The sequence below is a fragment of the Antrostomus carolinensis genome, unplaced genomic scaffold, assembly GCF_000700745.2.
Source record: "Antrostomus carolinensis isolate BGI_N321 unplaced genomic scaffold, ASM70074v2 scaffold8051, whole genome shotgun sequence".
Taxonomy (NCBI): Eukaryota; Metazoa; Chordata; class Aves; order Caprimulgiformes; family Caprimulgidae; genus Antrostomus; species Antrostomus carolinensis.
The window spans coordinates 1-21,146 of NW_010296247.1; the positions used below are offsets into that span (position 1 = coordinate 1).

At 46.6% G+C, this 21,146-nt stretch overlaps 1 protein-coding gene across 1 annotated transcript in view; it reads right to left on the reverse strand.

Moving 5' to 3' along the window:
* Positions 1–4,562: 4,562 nt before the first annotated feature.
* KIAA0319L (KIAA0319 like) overlaps positions 4,563–21,146 on the reverse strand; it is a 29,100-nt gene continuing 12,516 nt past the window's right edge. The window contains exons 4-20 of the mRNA XM_010178211.1: positions 20,812–20,913; positions 19,872–19,969; positions 18,594–18,681; positions 17,256–17,348; positions 16,586–16,718; positions 15,351–15,579; positions 14,852–14,975; positions 14,166–14,298; positions 13,280–13,428; positions 12,340–12,491; positions 12,010–12,148; positions 11,503–11,662; positions 9,216–9,358; positions 8,225–8,347; positions 7,597–7,687; positions 7,145–7,236; positions 4,563–4,950 (exon numbers count right to left, since the gene is read on the reverse strand). Of these exons, the coding sequence (XP_010176513.1) occupies positions 4,763–4,950; positions 7,145–7,236; positions 7,597–7,687; positions 8,225–8,347; positions 9,216–9,358; positions 11,503–11,662; positions 12,010–12,148; positions 12,340–12,491; positions 13,280–13,428; positions 14,166–14,298; positions 14,852–14,975; positions 15,351–15,579; positions 16,586–16,718; positions 17,256–17,348; positions 18,594–18,681; positions 19,872–19,969; positions 20,812–20,913 (2,237 nt within the window). The 3' untranslated portion in view covers positions 4,563–4,762. The remainder of the gene's footprint in view (positions 4,951–7,144; positions 7,237–7,596; positions 7,688–8,224; positions 8,348–9,215; positions 9,359–11,502; positions 11,663–12,009; positions 12,149–12,339; positions 12,492–13,279; positions 13,429–14,165; positions 14,299–14,851; positions 14,976–15,350; positions 15,580–16,585; positions 16,719–17,255; positions 17,349–18,593; positions 18,682–19,871; positions 19,970–20,811; positions 20,914–21,146) is intronic.

Consider the following 21,146-nt stretch of genomic DNA (forward strand, 5'->3'; position numbering starts at 1 on the left):
CCTGACCCAGATCCCCCCCCCTGGGGAGGTGATACAGACCAGAGGCTGCTGGAGGCTGGAGCAGCTCTTGGAGCTCTCCTGGCTCTCCCCTGAGGCTGGTGCAAGGTTCCCCCCCCAGAAGCTGAGCCCCAAGAGCCCACAACTGGGGAATGTGGGGCTCCTTCACCCACAGCCACCAAGCCCTGTCCCTCACCCTGAGCGAGCACTTGCTGGGTTTCTTCCTGCACCTCTGCAAGGAGCCAGCAAGTGTGAAGTGATGCTGAGCAGACAGCAAAGGGAGCAGCCAGGAAAGGGCAGCCCCTGGAAGAGCTTCCTGCAGGGACAGCGAGGGAGCAGAAGGAAAAAATAGAGCTGGGTGACACAAAGCTGAGAGTATGAACACAACTGGAAGGGACCCATCTGAGCACCCATGGCAGAAGGGCAGCAGGCAGGAACCTTCTGCTGCTTCACAAGGGCGGCTCCCAGTCAGGTTCCTGCTGGGGACAGTGGGGTCACACCTGCCCTGACACCAGGCAGAGGGTCCTACAGCATCAGGGGGTGGCTGATGCCTGGGGAAGGTTGGGGTGTGTTTCTTTTGAAGGCAGCTGCTGCAGACCCAGGGGCAGAGGCGGTGGGCTGGGGAGCCCAGCAGATTTGGCTTCTCACGTCCTTAGGTGACATTGAGCCACGTGAACTCCACGGGCTCCAGCACAAGCCCTCGAGCACGTGAGATGCTCATGGAGAGAAGGGCAGCTCTGAAGGGGAATCTCCTCCCCTCTCTGAAAAATCTGTGTCCCACGGGGCTGGCAGGTCCCTTCTGGCTGCTGAAGCTCCTTCCCTACAGCAGCAGCCACGGTGACAGCTGGGCAGCCGCCTTCATCTCCTTCAAGGACTCCACTAATTAGTAAATGTTCCTCAGCTCCATCAGGAGGTTCAGTGATCCCAGGTGTGGGTGCAGCTTGAGCCCCAACACTGCTGCTATTTTACTTTCCAGTGAAATCAAGTTGGCTCCGGCTGCCAGGGAACAGCCCTGGGTAGGTCAGGGGACTCTGGATGGGGTCAGAAGGTGACCAGGGGCAAGAGCTGATGGGGGCTCAGGTTGAAAGTCAACTTCAAGTAGCAGAAGTTAATTTTGGTTGTGCTAAAGTAGGGGCAGATAAACCAACCTGGGGTCAAAACACAAGCACAGGGCCCATAGTGTGAGGTTGGGCAGCTCCTGCTCCCTACGCAGAGCACAGCCATGGACACTCAGAGGTTGCTGCTCCGTGTTGCTGAGCAAGGAGTGGACTTGGTCATCTGACAAGTGAGGTCTTGGCAGCCCCGGTGGCTGCGCTGGCACCGGAGCCTCACCACACGCTACCGCAGCTGCTCCTGGTCCCGCAGCGCCCGCAGGGACTCTGCTGCCGGGCACCGGGTGAGAGGAACGAGGGGAGGACTTCCAGTTCTTACCCAGAGAGCACGGTGGTCTCACTAGGAACCATCCCACAGCTGAAAGTGGAGAAAAGAAGCAAGCTGGGCAGCAGCAAAACATCTTCCCTGTTTATTTGCAAGAAACATTTTGTTTTAAAAAAAAAAAAGAATTACTTTTAGTCTTGATCCAAGTAACACTGCAGTCAACAAACATGGTTAAATCAAGGTTCAGACAGGTCGGGCAGCCCCTGCTACACAGAAGAATGAAGAAAAGATTTAAGAGCAAACTATTTTAAAACTAGAAAACAACATTTGCCTCCGACATCTTCACCAGTGTTTGGAAATGTTGAAGAAGAAAACAAAATCAAGTGAAACTGATGGGTTCATCTCACCAGGGTCTCAGCTTTTGACTTCCACACATGGGTAAGGTGCAGCCAGTGTCTCTAATTGTGGAATCACAACGCCCAGTGATGCAGAGATCTGCCCGAGGACGGGTAACAAACCAGCAGCGATACCAGCGATTCCACGGGGCAGGAGGAGAGGGCAGAGGGATTTCAAAGGAGCAGGTTTGCTCCACACGCACACGCTGTGGGAGAGGGAGGTCTGTGCTAACGCTGCACAAAAGCAGAGAGTTCACCCCGTCCCCTGGGTCAGGGGCTCCTACGCTGGGACAAAAGTTCCTCCTTCAGCCCAGGAAGGTCCCCTCGCCCCCGCCAGCCTCACAGCCCCCCGTGCTCCCGCGAGGTCGGGGTGCAGTTGCTGTGTGTCCCCGTTTCTTGCGGCCCCGCGAAGGCGAGGGCTGGGTGGCACCGAGGGGTTAACACCGGAGTGAGGAGAGGGCACAGCCAGGGAATGCTAATGGGAGCCAGAAATCTCTGGGGAGCTTGCACTGCTCTGTCACAAACCTGCACTCCACGGTGACAAATGACTAAGGAGCACGGCAGCCGTCCCAGCCGAGGCGCTCGGTGGAGGGGACACCACAGCCCACCACAAAACACACCCGCTGCGGGCGATGCTGCCAGCTGAATAAAGCACCTCAACCCAACGCCTGACACCCCACGGTGAAATGTAAGGACCATGAAAATGACCTCGGTTGAAGAAAGGTGGTGGCAGGAACAGCTGCACGGATTTTAATTCCTCCCTCTCCCACAAGGAGCAGCCAGGCTGGCTGGAAAGCAGAGTGGGGGGCTCCTGGGAGCAGCTCTGATCTCTGCAGCAGTGGGGGCTGGTACCCCTGCACACAGCCCCGGGGAGGACTCCTCCAGGACAGGCAGGAGCAAGAGGCTCCAAAAGCAGAAGCCTCAAGGACCAGAATCAGTGAGAGTCCAACAACTCTCCTCTAACAGCACAAACTGCTCCCAGGCACAGTCCCAGGACCGCATCTGGTCAAACCCTGCACCTTCAAAACCCCATTTTCTGGTATTCTGCTCATCTCAGGTTCAAGGGAGGGGAAATGCATCAGAGGGTGGTGTCACCCCGGAGTTAAGCATCCGGCCACCACACAGCTCGCAGGGGCTGCAGCCCCTTTGAGGGACACGTGGGGAGCACCCCAGTGTCAGCCATCCCCTGTGTGGTCCCAGGGGGGCTGGGAGGGAAGGAGTTGTTGGGAGAGCGGGTGTGGGAGCAGCCTGGGAAGGGGAAGCCTGGCTCGGAGCACCGGCTGCGTGCGAGGCAGAGGGTGGCCCTGGCCATGACGCAGGCAAGCGAGAGGCGAGCCCCGTGTCTGGCAGAGCTGGGAGGGCAGGAGGCTGAGGTCGGCTCCAGGGCTGGGGCCTGGGGAAGACAGTTGATTGCCCAGAAAAATAAACTTAGCAGCAGGCAGGACTACATTCAGTGAGGGAACATTCCCTCGCATTCAACAGTGTTTAATCTTCATCTAGCTCAACACAAATCAGTAGTGCAGCAATATAAATACAACTGAGGAAGTTAAAGCCTTTTGGCTTTCAGAGCTCAAAAAAAGAAAAGAAAAGAAAAAAAAAAAAAGCCAGTGAAACAAGTTTCCAGTTTTTAAATTAAACACAAAGAAAGGCAATAAACTGCCCACCCATCCCCAGAGGAGCAGCGGCATCCTTCATGCCAGCCAGAGGCTGATTTCTGCCCGAGGACAGGGGTGCAACTCACCAAAGCAACACAGCAAGATAAAGGAGCGGGGATGGGATCACACACCGGCCTCCCAGAGCCCAGGTGGCAGAGGCACAAGGGCCACGAGCTGCTGGCACTCACCGTGCGATGCCCTCGCGCAGCCAGAGCTCCCTTCTCCACCCAGCGTGTGCTTCGCGCTGCGTTAGGAGCAGGCGGGACCCAACCGTAACAACACGACACCACTAAGCCACCAGCAGCTGCTGGGAACTGAAGATATCCAGCCCTGTTTGCCTGGGTTGTGCAAATTTTAAGGGGGGGGGGGGGGGGAGACCCCAATAAACCCCAAACCCACAGTATGTAGCATTTCTGAACTGAGATATGGTTAATGTCCAGACTCACGGACGGCTTGGCGACCAACAGAAGGTGCTGGGGCCACTGAACATCATCTCACAGCTTTGGAATTAAGCCAGAAATAAGACACAGGTACCAAAGGTGGGTGTCACCTCCCAGCCCTGGTACCCAGCAGGAGAGCTTGTGGCCGGAGAGGGTCTCCTAGCCCAGCCAATTACCACAGCCAGGTCAGCTTTTCACATCTGAACAGGCACCAGGTCATCAACACTCGCAGTGAGAAAAGCTTGACAGTCATTTAGAACAGCTACAAAACCCTCTCCTACCTACAAGCTGATGGAGTGTGACCACAGTGTTTACATTCCCCCTTCTACACTCCAAAAGCAGCCAAGTGCATGTAAAAGGACAAGTTTAAATTAAAATAGTGCTTAAACCATTAGGGAAGGTGGGAGTGAAAGAGAAGAAAGCTGTTCCACAGCAAGAGCAGCCCGTGGGAGGCTACTGGAGCCTGAGGGGAGCTCAGAGCACAGCTCAAAGCACAGCCATGACCTTCCTTCTCCGAGGAGCTCCCAAGGCAAGTGAGCTGGAAGTCCATGGGTGTTTCCTCCACTGCAGTCTGAGTTGGGCCAGGAGGGTCCTGCACATTCACAGTTGCTCCAAGTGGTTCTGTCCTGTTGCTCTCCAGATGCCAGCTCTGTCCTTTTCTGATGATTCACCTGGGGTTCACAGTCGCCTTCTCCTCCCTTTGATTTCCCTTCGAAGTTCAAATTCAAGTACAACCAGTTTTAATTGAATGAAAACAAACCCACAAAACCAAAGTTATTTTCTGTGAAACTGAGTTAGCAGCATTGTCCTGATCAAGCTGCCCTCCAATGGCCCTTGTAGGAGAGGGACGGGAGTGGCCTTTCCCACTGAGCTCCAGTGAAAGGCCACCTGAGGGGAGCTATAGGATCTCCTCCCTCTGGTTCTTGGGTTTGAGCATCACTTGTCCGTTGCGCAAGGAGCCGTTCTGGCTACGGAGCAGTTTCCCTTTCTCACGGTCAGGCCATGTGAAGATGGCTTCATCACTGTCCAGTTCAGACTCTGAGTGCATCAGGCTCGTGTTGAGGACCTGGGCTTTCTGTCTGCTGCCTTTGAAGGAGAGAGATTCCCAGGTTAAAAACACTTTCAATACAAGTCAACAACCTCACAACTTGCTCCACGCCTTCTTTAAGTTTCCTTTTCCTATCATGTCCAGGGACAGCCTGATCAGACCTTCCTGCATCTGTCACTTATTCCCTCAAATGCTGAAGCCAAAATGAGCCTATTTCAGATACTCTGGAGTGACAGAGGTCACAGAGACACTTCAAGAGAGTGCAAAGCACAACAAACACTGCACTGGGACAGGCTGCCCAGGGAGGGTGTGGAGTCTCCTTCTCTGGAGACATTCAAGACCCGCCTGGACGCCTTCCTGTGTGATCTCATTTAGGTTCCTGCTCTGGCAGGGGGGTTGGACTGGATGATCTTTTGAGGTCCCTTCCAATCCCCAATATTCTGTGATTCTGTGAAACAGGTAGGAAAGCAAATGATGTTACCAGAAGGGTTTGTGAGCACACGTGGGAGCTTTGTCTCCCTGCCCTTGCTGGGAGCATTGCCTAGAAAGCTCTCTGAGGGCCAAGGGCTGTAGGAAAGGGAATGTGCAGGTGTGTGAGGGAAGATTGCTGCGTTCTTACTACCCTCCCTACTCTCATCTCTGCTTCTCTTGCCTGCAAGGGAAGAGAGATAAATTAGCAGGCTGAATTTAGATTAATGCACAAGGACAGAAGAGAGACATTTACTGATATTGTCAGCAGAGGAAATATTTAAATTTAGCTTTTCCTTAATGGAGAAATGCAACGTTTCCTCTGTTAGCAGAATGCTCCCTGGATATATCTAGCTGGGAAAAAGACTTTAGTCAGCAGCCAGCCTCGGAAGAAGCAATATGAGTTTAGTTACCAGAGAGCAAATGGCTGAGGCACATTTGCTCCAGACTGCAGAACAATGAGCCCTGTGTTTAACAGTGGGGCTCTTCTCTGCAAGGTGACAGATGGTCAGATTAACGCAGAGTTGGGTGCTGAGGGAGGAAAACACACCCATTTTTCATAGAATCATAGAATAGATTGGGTTGGAAAAGACCTCCAAGATCATCAAGTCCAACCCCTGATCCAACTCCAATTACTATATCATGGCACTAAAGGCCATGTCCAATCTCTTTTTAAAAATCTCCAGGGATGGTGAATCCACCACCTCTCTGGGTAGCTTTTCTTCAAGGGTATCTGTGTTTGTGCAGTTGGGACGGGCCTGTTCTCAGAGGAATTGTCTGCTCAGCTCTGTGCCTGCAATGCCCTCCAATGCTGCTGTCAGGCACTGTTCACTCTGCTGGAACACCATCAAATGGGGTAACACGAGGATGAGCAGTTACTTTCCACTAGCAACCAAAGATCAGGGACTATTTTCCACACATAGTTAAAATAACCCTTCCTCTAAACAAACCCAGGATGGACATATTTGAAACAGGCATTTCAGCAGCTGAAGTGCTCCTCAGCATTCGGTGGGGCTGTGCTCTGCACGTGCTTCCCCAGATTTCCCTCGCTGCCTGGTCAGTCAGCAGGTGACACAGGTATCAGATACCATCACAGCAAAAATGCTCCAGCCTGAAATAACTCACTGATCTTTGCAAAGCACCCAGCAAGCACTCCCTAGGACAGCAATGCAGCCAGGAACATGCTGGCTGAGAACACCAAAGACAAACGACTGCCTTTCTAGAACAGGCCAAGGAGCCTGTAGCCACACGGAGCACTGAGGACTTCATGGGTCCACCTCCTAAGATCTGCTTCCTGGAAAAATTAGAGAATGAGCTAAAATGTGAAACTTTCAGAGCCTGACACTCACAAGGGCAAGAATGAATAAATTTATGAGTGAGGTCAAGGAATTGCATATTGGCAAGAAGCAAACTACCAAAACCCAGTGGAAAACGTTAGAGCTAGAGAAGTTACAGCCAAGACCCAGTTTAGGCTTCCTGGACCAGGTCAGTCTGCACAGCGCATGTGCATCCACCCACTACTTCTGGGATATGAAATGGAGACACCAGGACCAGGCCAGTTTCAGCCCCCATTTCTAAACCAAAGAGTTAGACAACTTGACTAAATATTCCATCTACAGATCTGAAACAAGCTCTTGTATCTTCTGAGACTCCTCTCAGTGCTTCACATCACATTTGTTTCACCCAGTAATTTGAAGTGCACTGAGGAAGAGTGTTCTTAGCCAGCATTCTGGAAAGGCTGAACTCTTCCCTCACATGTTTTACCTGCTTTAGGATTTGGTTTTAACTCCAGGCTTTCTTGATCCGTTGCATCCAAAATCTTGTATTTGCTTTTTCTTTTGGATTTTGCTTTTCGTCTAAAGGAGAAGAAAAGGAATTAAGAGGCAAGCTATTTCTAAAAAAGCTGGAAGAAAAAAACAACTCTGATCTTCAAAGCTAGAGTACTTGCTTCTTTCAGATTATGCTCATATCACAAAGCAGAACACTAAAACCACAGCTTTAGTTGCACATTTATAAGCTAATCCAAATCTTGCTTCTTAACTGAACCCAGAGTTCTAGGACTTCACTGTTTCACTTGAAACACTGAGTGACAAAATTTAGCACCACAGGGTTAAGCAGACGACCTGCTGGGACGATGGGTTTGAATCTTTCACCTCCTAACGCAGCTACTTGGCTCTGAAGCACTGATACAGTGGGGGTTATGGCCTCAGTCTCACCTCTTGCAACAGCAGATCACCATCCAGGATAAGATTCCAAAGGCAACCACGATGACGAACGATGCAATGATCACATACAGCACACTCCACTCTGAAAGCAAAACACCCCAGAGATAAAGACCTTTTGGCACCTCATACAGTCGACAGTGTGTGCTTTAGATCCCTGTTCTTGAGAAAGCAAAAGAAAGGCCTGACCCTTTGCAGAATCAGAGGCTCCCATCCCATCCCTCACCCACAGCACCACTAACACCCACGGCAGCCAGAGGCTTGAGATCCAGCGTGTGGACTCGCTGCACAAGGGCGTTTTTCAGTGTGTGCTGAGCTATAACATTTGCTTTCCTGTGGCAGGAAAGTCTCTGTAGGGGCATGACAGAAAAGAGGTGAGATTTATACACTAAGAATGGACTCAACCCTTAGCAAATGTTCACTGAGAGGGTCTGAAAAGGAGTCGCTTCCCACCTGCCTAGGAGGTCTCACGTGTAGTGAGACCAGGGCAGGGACCATCTCCTTGTGTGAGCACCATGTCAGAGACACTGGGACAAAGCAGGTACCTGTTACTCTGTCTACTCTGGGTTTCAAACACTGTTTGTTTTCCAAAGATGAACAATCCCAGGGGGGCTGCACGTACCACAGTTGCTTTCGCCGTCCCCCATCTGCACCCTGATCAAGTTCTCCATCCAGAACGGGTCACAGACGCAGCGCTTGGTGAAGGAGTCGCAGCGCCCGTGCTCAGAGCAGTTCAGCTGACAGGCTAGGGACCAAAACCAGCAAGGTGAATTACATGACTCACACCTGAGGCAAAAATGGGACAGTAGAGCTCAATAAGGCCAATCCTGGCAGGCTCTGACTTTAATCCAGTCACCAGAGCTTGGCTATAACCACGAGCAGGAAGAAATGCAAACGTAAGCCCTTGGGCCTCGTGCCAAACTAGAAAGTCCCACTTCACTAACAACGTTAACACACATAACATGCTAAGAAAATTTTGCTTAATAAGTTACAATTTTGATATAAAAGTTATGGAATTTGTATACTTGTTAAGTCAATTAAATAAGGTTTTGATTTTCAAATTCAAACCCAGCCTGACAGACAACAAACAAAGAGATCCTTTAAAGGGACCAAACAGAACTAACAGTGGCTTTTGAAGGCCACAAGATTGTAAGATCAGGAAGTAATGAAAATAATGACATCATTCTAGTTTAATATGTACGTGCTGCAGAGGAAATGAGTATGTTCACAGCTCCCAAGATCTGTAGTTTTATCATTTCCAGTATGACACTCGTTTCATTGGCTGTAATCCATTAACACTGTATTTTAGTTCCATAAGAATCAATCTGCTTTTGATATCGTCAATCCTTATCTTCCCAGCAACACTGCAAGTAATAATTTATATGAAGTTGAATAGGGAACAGACAGAATCAACTGGTAAATAACTGATTAATGTAAATATAAGTCTAACAGGCTTATTTTCTGTTTCCCATTTACTAACATACGAACGTGACTAGAGTGAGTGTATGTGTGTGCACACAGGTGTGTTTAGCACAAGGGAAGGTCCTTATTCTGGCAGGAATCTGAGAAGAAGGGAAAAGACTTTAGTTTGTACCCCAGTGACTCTTACTTACTGACTGTGTTAATCTCTAACGCCCGGAAGATGAGGAAGTCTGACTGTTGTTTCCGTAGTTCGTTTTTGAGTGTCCAGGCTACATCTCGTCCTTTGAATATCTGATGGGGAGGCTGGTTCTGTACAAAAAACACCATCTTCGTGCTGGAAGTCAGACAAAAATTATTATCTGCTGCTTCTCCAAACATCAGGTAGAGAGCCATTCTCTCCAGTCTGTCATGAGAGGGACTTATTCAGAATCCCAAATTTATTTGAAGACTAGACTACTGGCTCCATTTTGACAGCAATAATGGCAGACCTGGTCATGCAGCAGAGAACACTTGGGGACATCTGATCCCTCCATATTTTCAAAGCTAGGGCTGGACTGTCCTTGAGTTTGCTAATCAAGCACACCTTTGCATGTTCATGCTCAGCATGCACATCCTCAAACTTTAAGGTCCCACCATTTTCACAATCTTCTCCCTCCCCCACTGTGGGATCCTCAGACCTTACAATACATGGAACCCGGAGGCTCATTTAACTGCTCAGCACAGAGCTGCAGCATCAGAGAAGACAGTGAAGGTTTTTAGAGTCTTTTTCAAAGCTTAGTTTGAATGCATAAAGGGTTATAGTCAGAAAAAAAACCTCACAGGTGTCGAGGATACTGTATTCTGCATTTTTTTATTGCATTAACTTTATGATAGAAGCACTTGCTCCCCTAGGCTCGCTCACCTCGCAGAGCCCTGGGTATCATTCAGATTCACAAAAGGATGCATAGATGTTTCAGGTTTGTTATTACCAATGAGCCTATGAGTCAACAGGATATTAGTGAAGCCTTCAGAGTATGTGTAAAGAACAGCAGCCAGGGGAAAAAGATCTTTTTTAAACAGTACAAGTTCCTTTGATAGCTGAGGCAAAAATAGGATCTTAAAGCCATCTGTCAGAAAATAATCTCTGCTCTTTTGTAACACTTCCCACTCTTTGGTCTCCTTAATATATAAACAGATGAAGCATTAATTACAAGAATCCCTCACTTGCCTTACTCAGTGAACAGTACCTGGAGAGGCAGTGTAACAGCAGACAGTGCTGGCTCTCCTGTTCTGAGCTCTTTCACTTTGCACAGACAATGAATTCTGATTTTACTGCTGCAGCAGGCAATGTGGACACACAAAGGAATCAATACACTACTGAACTCAGGAGAGTGTGAAGTATAACTCCAGATTTATTGCTGGCTTGCTGCATGACTTCAAGTCTGCCCTTTAAATCTTTTTCAGTGCTTTATCTACCTTAAAACTACTCTATTTTTAGTTAAAATTAAGTGCAATATTGCACTTATTTCAACAGATTACCACTCTGCCCTTGATAAGCTTGTTGCCATGCCACTCACATGCACGTTCAGGGATCCCCAAACACACCTCCAGTGAGGATGGACCTCTATTAGTACAGGGACACATGCAGCTGTTGCTGTGACAACTCTACAGCACCAGCCACTGAAAGTTTCCTGCAGAACAGTGAATTTCCCAGACCAGCCGTTTGTGTAGAGGTGGAAAGTTGAACTTGATCAGGTACCTTCCTGCCAAACCAGCATGGCCAGGATCCAGCTGGGCCAAACCAGCCCTTGTATGAGTTGCTGGTTACTGTACTGGGAGCTGAGCAACATTATCCACACAGGCAACATGACCCTGGCCTACAGCCCTGCCTGTAACCAAACTTCTGCTTGTTTAGAAGATGTGAGCTGTAGTTTATTGTAGGCTGAACAGCAATCAGAACCAAGTTTTCCTTATCTCTTCAAACAAAAACTGTACTGGTTTTCAACATTTTGTTTTACACTAAACTGAAGCAGTTGTGTAGGCAGCAAAACTAATATAAAACTACAAAGTTGGTATGCAGGGCTGCTGCTCAGGGGATTGCTACACCACCACCTCTGGTGTGGTGTCGGTGATTCACCAAACTACTCCTGCACCAAGCTCTGTTATTTCTCCAGTTAGAAATCACAGCTGTAGAACACCCTTCAGACAGTCTGCACAATTTTCAAAAACAAGTAAGATTTGGTTTTATTTTACAGTTTTGGAGGACAAAGACATTAGTGGCAGCAAAGTTTGAGGACAATGCACCACGTCCAGAGGGGAAAGCTACCCAAGACCTGCTTGGCAACACACCTGTGCTGACCCAAGCAAGCAGGAATATCAATTTTAAGCAACATCTCCACACATTCCAATTGTCCAATCTGCTTCCCAAAAGAAAACAGCCCTTGCTTTATTAAACCCTGAAGCAATCCCCCTCTGTGTACCCTCACAGATGAACCCTACCTTTGTTCAGTGTATGGCTGGATCTTCTGCACTGTAATGTCTGAGTCGAGGACCCCCAGCAGAACACCGATTTGTCGGATGAACATGCCCTTCTGCCTCTCCGTCAGCTGGCTGACGTTAACATCCAGAATCATCTCCACAAGGTTATTTTTCCTAGGATCTAGTGAGAATGTAGATAAAACAGATCTTCAGAACTTCTACTTAACAATCTGGGTACAAGTTGGGTTTCTAGTATCTTTCCAGAGTGTTTCTGCTTTGAACAGGAAATTACAGAATCACACTGTAGGAAGGGATACAAGTGTCTGACTTCCACAGGTAACAGCAAGCAGTCAGAGTCAGCCCCAAAGAACCACATGCAAATACAGTCACAGCCCCCAAAACTTTTGACTTTTGAACAGTTCTGAGCTGGACCAGACGACACATTTGAATGTCAGTGTGCTGTACTCAGACAGAGGGCTTGCTAGTGCACTATAGGCAAATGTGGTACAGCACAAAACCCAAACTCACCAGGTTTGACTTCCACTGTGGTCCTTTCCACATCGCTCTCTCCTTTGGCATCTGTTACTCTGAGGTGGAATGTGTAGGTCCCTTCTACCAGATTGGACAAGAGAAGGACAGGATGATGGTCTGAATTATTTAAGACTTCCTGGAAGACAGAGCAAAATAAGTATCAGGAAACAAAAGATCAAGCTAGCATGGTATATCATCACAGTTAAGGATATCACTACAAGGTAACAGGCGCAACAACGAGCTTTACCATCTCCTTGGGAGCTGTCAACACTACCTTCCACTGACTTTTGTGATGCTGCAGACTGCCATTTTAAAAAGAAACCTCACCCCAGCTGCAGGGCTCCCCTCGTCCCGGGTCCACAAGTAGCTGACAATTCCCTTATCATCAGAGGACTTCGATCCATCCAACTCAGCTGTGTTTGTGGGCAGAGTGATGACAACATTACCAGCAATCTTTGCAACCGGTGGCTTGTTTATCTCTAAGCAAACAAGAAAGAAAGCAGTTGGAGAAACATGTGGTAATGCTTGATCAAAAACTACTGCATTAGATCTCCACTGTAACCCAGAAACCCCTATCTAACCCTGGGGGGAAAGAAAGGAGATTAGGTACTGTGGGATTCATAGAATCATAGAATGGTTTGGATGGGAAGGGACCTTAAAGATCATCCAGTTCCAACCCCCCTGCCAGCAGCAGGGACACCTTCCACTAGACCAGGTTGCTCAAAGCCGCATCCAGCCTGGCCTTGAACACCTCCAGGGAGGGGGCATCCACAACTTCCCTGGGCAACCTGTTCCAGTGTCTGACCACCCTCACAGTGAAGAACTTCTTCCTAATATCCAATCTAAACCTCCCCTCTTTCAGTTTAAACCCATTTCCCCTTGTTTTGTCACTAGTTGCCCTTATGAAAAGTCCCTCCCCAGCTTTCCTGTAGGCCCCCTTCAGGTACTGGGAGGCCGCTATAAGATCTCCCCAGAGTCTTCTCTTTTTCAGGCTGAACAGCCCCAACTCTTTCAGCCTGTCTTCATAGGAGAGGTGCTCCAGCCCTCGGATCATCCTGGTGGCCCTTCTCTGGACTTGTTCTAAGATTCAGTTGAAGATACTGTTTCTCCAGAAAAGTGTCAACCCCTGACTTAGAGAAGGCCACTTCAGTGCTCTCCACATTATTTTTCACCCATTCCTTTCCCTTACTGTGTCTCTGAACACAGGTTTTGTTGAACTGCTCAGACAACCTGTGTCTCAGACAGCTCTGCCCATGGCTGGACACACCTTCTTTGACAATGACGTTGACCGAGCTTTGGCTCTGCAAGTTCCTCTCATCTTTAACTGTCAGAGTAAACTTGTAGGTCCCAACTTGAAGGCCTGTCACAGTGGCAATGCTGCTGTTGGCATTCTCCAGCTTGACACCATCTGGGCCCCTAATCAAAGCACAAGAGAATCAGTTTAAACTTTGCACAGATCACAGGAGCTAGACTCACACCAAACAGGAGGCTCAAGCTCAGGCAGAGTTTATGGGGATGCAAACAGGCAGTTGCCTGGAAATACAGAGTCTGTGACAAAAAGCAATATTATTTTCTCCAGCTACAGCAAGATAATCAAAAGAGTAAGTGCAGCATTCAGAACAAAAAGTATGATTTCTGGTGGTTTAGTGCTTTAGTTATTTTTAAACCAGGGGAGCACTGATATCAATATTTAAGCAGGGTTTACAAAAAGTGGAACTTTCAGTAAAATTGGCTTGTGAACTGCACAATAGTTGTTTTGGGGTTTTTTTTAAGAAAATGTAGAGAGCAATAGTTCCTTCATTTATAAGACCTTTGCACAGACTTTGCACCAGCAACAGAAAATGCTACTGCAAGATGCTCATAAGCTTTTTCCTGAATTCCCTAAAGCACTTCAGGGAATTTAAAGAGTCTGAAGGGAAGCACGATAACGAGAATGAGAATGGGAATCAGGCCTAGAGACGAAGGCAAAGCTATTTCTAATGCTCAAACAAAACTCCCCTTCTCTCCAATTCAAAATAAATCCTTGTCTCATTCTAGTCACTTGTCAGGCTCAACGTGACCAGCATTTAACACAAGGGAGGAACGTGGGGGTGTGTCTTGTTTTAAATGACAGACCCAGCTATTGGCATAAGAGTCTGGAAGATGATACACACCGTGTTTTTTCCCAAAGAAAGGAGACAATCTTCTGGTCATCTGAGCTCTTGCTGCCATCTAGAGTGGTGCTGTCCACAGGAAGAGTTAATTCTTTATCTGGACCAGCATCTGCCTTTGGAGGCTTGTTGTTCTCTGAAAAGGGATATAGTATTTTTCGTACACATGCCATAAAAGGTGGAGCTTAAAATTCCAGCATTCAGAATTTTCTCCATGATCCCTAGCACATTTCTTGTCTCCTATCTCAACCCTGCATTTAGAGAAAGTGAGGTTAAAACCAGTTAAAGAGTTCAGATCCCTGTTGCATTCGCACATCTGCAATAAAATGAGAATGAAATCTAGGAGTTCTGATTTTTGCTCTCGTTCTCTAAGTACTACTCCACTATTCCTGCTCCTGTCCCAGGACCTAGGACTGTGGGCAGGCAGCTGCTTGGAAATACAATCCTGCTGTTACAGTGGGATAACATCAATTACACTGCACTGTATAAAATAAGAGAACAGTCTAGAAATGAAAGTTTCTAGAAATATTGCCTTTATCAGCAATGTATCAGCCCAGAAAGGTCCTAAATTAGAGCAGCTTTTCTGAAAGCTGCACAAAGCTACCACAGGATCTAGAGTACACTGACAGATTGATGCTCTCCTCTAACCCTTAGAATGGAAGTGACCAAAGCAGGTAAAGGCAGCTTACCTGGCTGGACTATCACAGTGACCTCTGCAGTGGACTGGTGCCCTGCAGAATCGGTCACTATTAGCTGGTAAGTGTAATCACCTTCTTGCATTGCAGAGAGCTGTAAGACTGGTGTCCTCACCCCCTTTGAGAAAATATATCCATGTATTAAAAAGAATCCTTACACAGATGATGATAGACTAGAAGATTCTGCTTCTAAAACAACTATTAGCAGATTCTAAGGGCTTTCTCTCAATCCTCCATTCTTCAGCAGAATTTAAAACTACACTGCTCAAGAAAGGAAACAAGATGCCAGTGAAAACCTGTGCTGCACCAGCTCGGCCACTAAGCCCATACCAGCTTCATGTGGATTTAGTTTTAAGTATATATTTAATCATCACATGCTTGCTCTGTAGGATTATAAGAGACATTTTCTAACAGTCAATTAAAAATCATTTGATTATAGAAAATAAGCCAGCTAGTGAGTAATCCAGGATGAGTACCAGAGACCTGCACTGACCTGCATCTCCATCACCTTCCCTTTGCTGTTAGGGCTGAGCAGCCACTCGTAGCTGACAATGCTGTGATCATCAGTGCTCTGATTGCCATAGAGGGTGATGGAGTTCTGAGGCAGGGTGATCACTTGGTTTGGACCCGCATTTGCCACTGGAGGATAATCCACTGCTTTGTTCACGGTCAGGTTTGCAGTCGTGGAGTTGCTGGCACCATCTGAGTCCACCACTGTTAGACTGAAGAGGGTGGGGGGGGGTGGGGAAAGAAGTGAAAGCAGTGAAGAGTCATGATTATCAGAGCTGAATACAAAACACTGGCTGGAGTTAACTGAAATGCCAAAGAAGAGTTAGAAACTTAAGACACTTTTAAGGACAGGACAGTAATTTTTTTTCAGGAGTGAAACAAACCTATGGTTTGATGCTACTGTGCTTTTTCCAAATAGAAACTTCCCCCAGATGCCCAATTTTATAAGCCTCAAAGCAATGCAAGAAACTCAACAGCCAGGTCCATCTCTCACTTGAAATCTACCAACTAGTTCCAAGATAAAAACATGCTAGTGAAAGATCATCAGCTCTCACATACACAGCTGTGTGCCTCCTCAGGGAGGCTGGTACTGCAAAGCAGAGCTGCTCTTTGCTAAATCTAGATCTGAACATCCATCTGATTAGTCCATATACCAACTGCTTAAGAGGAAACCAGTGTTCAGTTATAGGTACTCAGGTTTATTTTATTTTAAATAGACCTGCTGGTGCAGTGCATGGACATCACAGTAAAATGCAGACCAAAGGAAAAATGTAGAACAAACTTTAAAGTAAAATCAGCTACTATCTATTGCTCAGGTAGGTGCAGAAAACCATTAGGCCTCATTCACTTATCTGGGACAAACACACTGCATTTAAAAACTGGATTTAAAGACTGCATTTCTTCCTAAGCCTTTACCCAAACAGTTTAGATTTGACATTTCAAGAGACATTTTGTAGTGCTGGCAGACCACCCATTCCCTTCTGCCATCATCTTAAACCAGTGCTGCCACTTAAGGATGAAAAGCAGATGGATAGCTTCTCTCTTTTGAAGTGAAAAGCTAAGAAATTACCTGAAAGTGTAAGAGAGGAGAGAGAGAGTACATCACAAAACAGAGTTCTCCCCCTGTTGTTTGGGGTTTTTTTAAACCAGACTAACACTTCAGGAATCTTGTATATTTTTTGGGATGAGAACTGATCAACTCTTCCAGGTATAACCTACCTGAACGTGTAATTCCCAGGTACCAGGTTGGTCAGAGTCAGTATGGGAGTATCACTCGAAACCTTTTCCTCCCGCAAAGGACCCTTCAGTTCCTCCCAGTGATAGCTGACGATTCTGTCATCATCAGTGCTTTCTGTTTCAGTTATGGATGAAAATGCACATACAAGGAGTTGGAAAATGCTGCTTTACAAACCCCAGATGTTCAGTCCCCCACTTCAGTGCTGGGTTAGTGGGCAAAGGCATTGTTGACCCAAGCCCAGAGGTCTCTCAAGCTCAGATACCCAAACTGTGTGCTCTCCACCACCCCATTTCACAGGTATACTCAAACACCCTTAATCCCAGGTTTGTATGTTACTGGGGAAAGACAAAAAATCCCAAAACACTAACAAAATAACACTAATTGGGGGTAAGACAACCTGAACATATTTAAAGAAACTCCTGAAAAGCTCTAGTGCAGGCCAGGATCAGTAGAGGTGGTGTGTTACCTAATAAATACATTTGAAGCTTAACACAAGAGGCCAGTAATTTTGACTCTCTCTAATTTTTTTTTTTAATTCTAAGCAGCTTCTAGAGCTTTTAATTTTTCAGGAGACTGGGGGTCTCAGCCCAAAACCAAACACACAGAAACCAGGTTTGCTAGACTACCGCATTTAAAACAGCAGGTACTCACGGCTGCCATCAATAACAGTTGAAATGGTTGGCAGTGAAATCTCCTGGAACTGTGGGGAAACGATGGCAACAGGAGGCTGATTCACCCGAGGCTCTGCAACAACAACCAAGCAGTTACAGTTACATGGAGAAGAAAATCAAGATACAAAGCCCTGGCCAAGGAACTCTGCAAAACTGCTCTGCCTTTGTGCGCCAGGAGCAGCGAGCAGAATACGCATCGCACATCCTCCTCCCTCTCCCCAGCCCTACCTACCCCCTCAGTCCCTGCAGTCAGTGAGGCCAGGAGAGGAGTCCAAAGTGTGGAACTGCTGTGCCATGCAGCTCCAAGACAGTCACCAATCAAACTGACTGCAGAGAACTGCACCATCAACGACAGCGACACGCGCTGTCAGCAAGTTACACACCAGTGCAGGGAAACAGCGCTGACAAAAGGGATTTAAAAAAGGAAGGAGGCGAACTGCCACCACACTAGTGCTCTGGAGATGGTTGCACTGCATCAGTTCTCCCACAGTGGGTCAAGTATTCAAGCACAGACTCTTCTAACAGAGCAGCACCTAGAGCTTCTTGCCAAAATTTGGCTGCTGCTCTGAAAAATGATTTTGATGCATGCTGCCAGCTGCAGATTCACTGCTTATAAGGAAATGATCAGCAACAGCATCCAGAAGGCCAGCCAGGCACTCTTGCTAATTTAGGGAGTGTAAGAGCACTTCTTTGCCCACAGAGGTTGTAGAAAAAGTCTTGCTGAAGTGTGCAAAATAAAGGGGTGGTTTTGCATAAAAGCAGATGCAGAATCTGTGGTTGTCTCTTTACACAGACCATCTAAAAAGTGAGACCTGGTGAGAGAGCACAAGCTGTATCTATACCAGCTCATCTGCAAACCATGTCTTACAGTAAGGAATGAGATTTGACTTAACCTGCCTGCGGTTGGGAATTACATTTTTTTTACTGGACAAGGAAAAAAAGAACCTCCAAAGGAGCTTCAAAGCTCTGGCTCCCCTTCATTTTTTGCTCCTGCTGCTATAAGCTTTTTACCCGGTTACAGCTAGTTTTTATTGAAGCAGTGGCCTTCCAGGGTGAGGCATGTGCAAAGCACTCTGTGTCAGTATTCCAGCTCTTCTATTGAGCAGTTAGCCTGTATGCAGTATAGCAGAAATAACCATGTGTATGAGCAACAGTTTCACATCTCAGGAAATGACTGAACACACATACAGAGATACTGAGTTCACAGCAGAAATTTTCATGATGTTATTACCGGGGTCCAGACAAATAAGCAAAACACCACGATGCAGATATTGGAGACAGATTAGAGTTAAACAAAGATGCAATTCCACCAACTCACTTGGATTCACAGTAACATTCACATAACCCTCTCCATGTGCGTTTTCCCCATCAACAACGACTTTGAATTCGTACAGACCGACAGTCAGCTGGAAGGAAACACAAAAGGTTATTTACCTTTGGGATGGCAGCACCTTCTCAGGAGCTATTAGAAGGTCCAGCTACCACACTTTGGCACAGGAGCAGCATAAAACACAGGCAATTATGCTTCAACCTTTGCATATGCAGCAAAGGATGGTTTCCATGCCAAAATGGTATTACATATCTTTTAGTTTACAATGGCTATGCAGTAATATTTATTTCTATTTATTTATTTCTACTCCAGGTGCCACAGGACTTGCAGCCAAGCTTTATTTTCTAGCAACAATAGGCAAACAGAAAAGAGATAACAGAGATTAGTTCAGGTTGTCTGGCCACAGGAATCTGTCCTAGCAGATCACATTTGAGATGAGAAAGGCTGCATGGAAGAGAAGAAAATCTCTTCCTGTGTGTCTTTACAAAGGAAAGTATTTCTTCTCTTCCTTCTAGGTGGCATGAGTCAGACAGTCACCCCTTCATCATCCTCTGTTGAACCAAGATGAGAGGGAGAAGGACTAGGTTTGGACAACAACCACGGTATCCAGAGGCTGAAACCCTGACAGAGATAGACACGCTCCTCTCAGAGGGCTTTTCTCTGCATGATATCATGACTAAAGCCTGCAGATTTTTTTTCCAAGTGCAGCAGAATCCAAGATGCTCAAAGGAATGTCTCATAAATACAGAACTGTATATTCACACAGTATTTAAAAAGCCATTCCCTTGTTAAGAAGCCCCATTTGCAGATACCAGCAATCCTTTCACTGTTAGAGTTTGTCTAAAAGCAGCAGGCAGGGATGTGCTACGAGGCACTCCACAGCTCTTGTTAATGGAATCAGCAAGTCCCTTTTTCAGTGGGTAGTGCAAGGCTTCACACCTAAACACACCACCACATTGTTTCAGTAGCAGAAATATTCACAATACTTCGTTAACATTAAATTGTGCCGTTTGTATGGCTTGACATCCTGCTTGTAGGCAGCTTTTAGATCCTGAAATCAGTTTCTTCTTCTTTCCCTCATGCCAGATCAATCTCCTCTTTATAAAAGACTTAGAAGAGGGTTTGTAGTCAAATGTTGGCTGCCTGCCCATCATGCAATTTCCTGTTCATCCTGAAATCACATACAAGTCTTTCCTGGCTGCCAAGGTCCCCATCTTCCCCACTTGGCATTTAACACAACAGGATACAAAGCAGCAAAAGCTTTACCTTAGATAACTTAAGGGTCTGGGAGTGCTTCCCTTCCATTTCTCCACTGTAGTCTTTTGGATGAGTAATCAATTCCCACTCATAGGAATAAGTGGTTCCTGAAAAAATATTTTAAAAAAGGTCCAGACTTAGTTTTTAAAAGACTGCCTTTCTGCCATGCCACAGAAAAGCAAAGGCATTAAACATTTACAAGGCACATTCTGCTGCAATATGGATAAATGAGACAGCTTGGAATTTGGGCTGCAGTTTTTTGGGAATATACCCAGGAAAAGAGACAATCTGCTTCTAAACACATTTACTCTGAAGCCAAAACCCATTTTTCAGCCTCTAAGGCATTAAAGAGCTTTGGAACAATCGCAGTTCCAGGATAATAAGAGAGAAAAATTGTGTCCTCAAATCCTGCAGACATAATATAATGCCAGGTTTTGAAGAGGAATGCATCTCATCTGTCCCTGCTGCTGCACAACACATAACATGCTGGGCTTTCCTCTGCAGCCTCCCACTGCCATTGTGGGCAGAGCTACAGAAAAGAACTTTACAAATACCTGTGAACAATCTGCAGGATTAAACAACTGTATAGAAATGTGTTCCTCAGCATGTCAACCCCCCAAACCAGAGTTCTATCCACCAAATGAGAGATCAGCTCGTCACCTATCAGCAAATATCATGACTAGATGCTGAAGATCCACTGCTGCCTCACATACCACTTGGAGGATGTGCCATCTCCCAAATCTAATGAATTTGTAGCACTTTCAATATTTTTTGTGTCTTGTTTTGTGAGGGGCAGCATGAGTTAACAGCACAGGATGAAAAATTTCTACAGGAAAGTGTTCTCTGACAAAAGACATTTTCAAGATTATCCTTATTTAATGCCATATATAATGTCTATTTGCCATTTCACCATCACAAGCCCTTAGCAGAATTCCCAGGGAAGCCTTACGAGGTGGTGGTTCAGGAAGCACAAACGCATTCAGCTGCACTTCATTCTTTGGCAGAGTCACTTCCACGCTGTCTCCAGCGGAAACTACCAGCTCCTTCATAGCTGAGAGGGAGAAACACAGAATTGAAAGAGGAACAGCAAAAAAAAGAAATCAAATACATACATAAAAACCACCTTGGTTTCAGAGTCTGTGGAATAAAAAGCAGCTTCCAATGGCTGTATTTTGTAAACACCTTGTCACTCAATATAGCTCCAGTTTCAGGTTTCGCTTTCATTGTTAATGCAGAAGCACTAATGGGGTTTTACAATTTTAAGACAAGCCCAAAATGACTCAG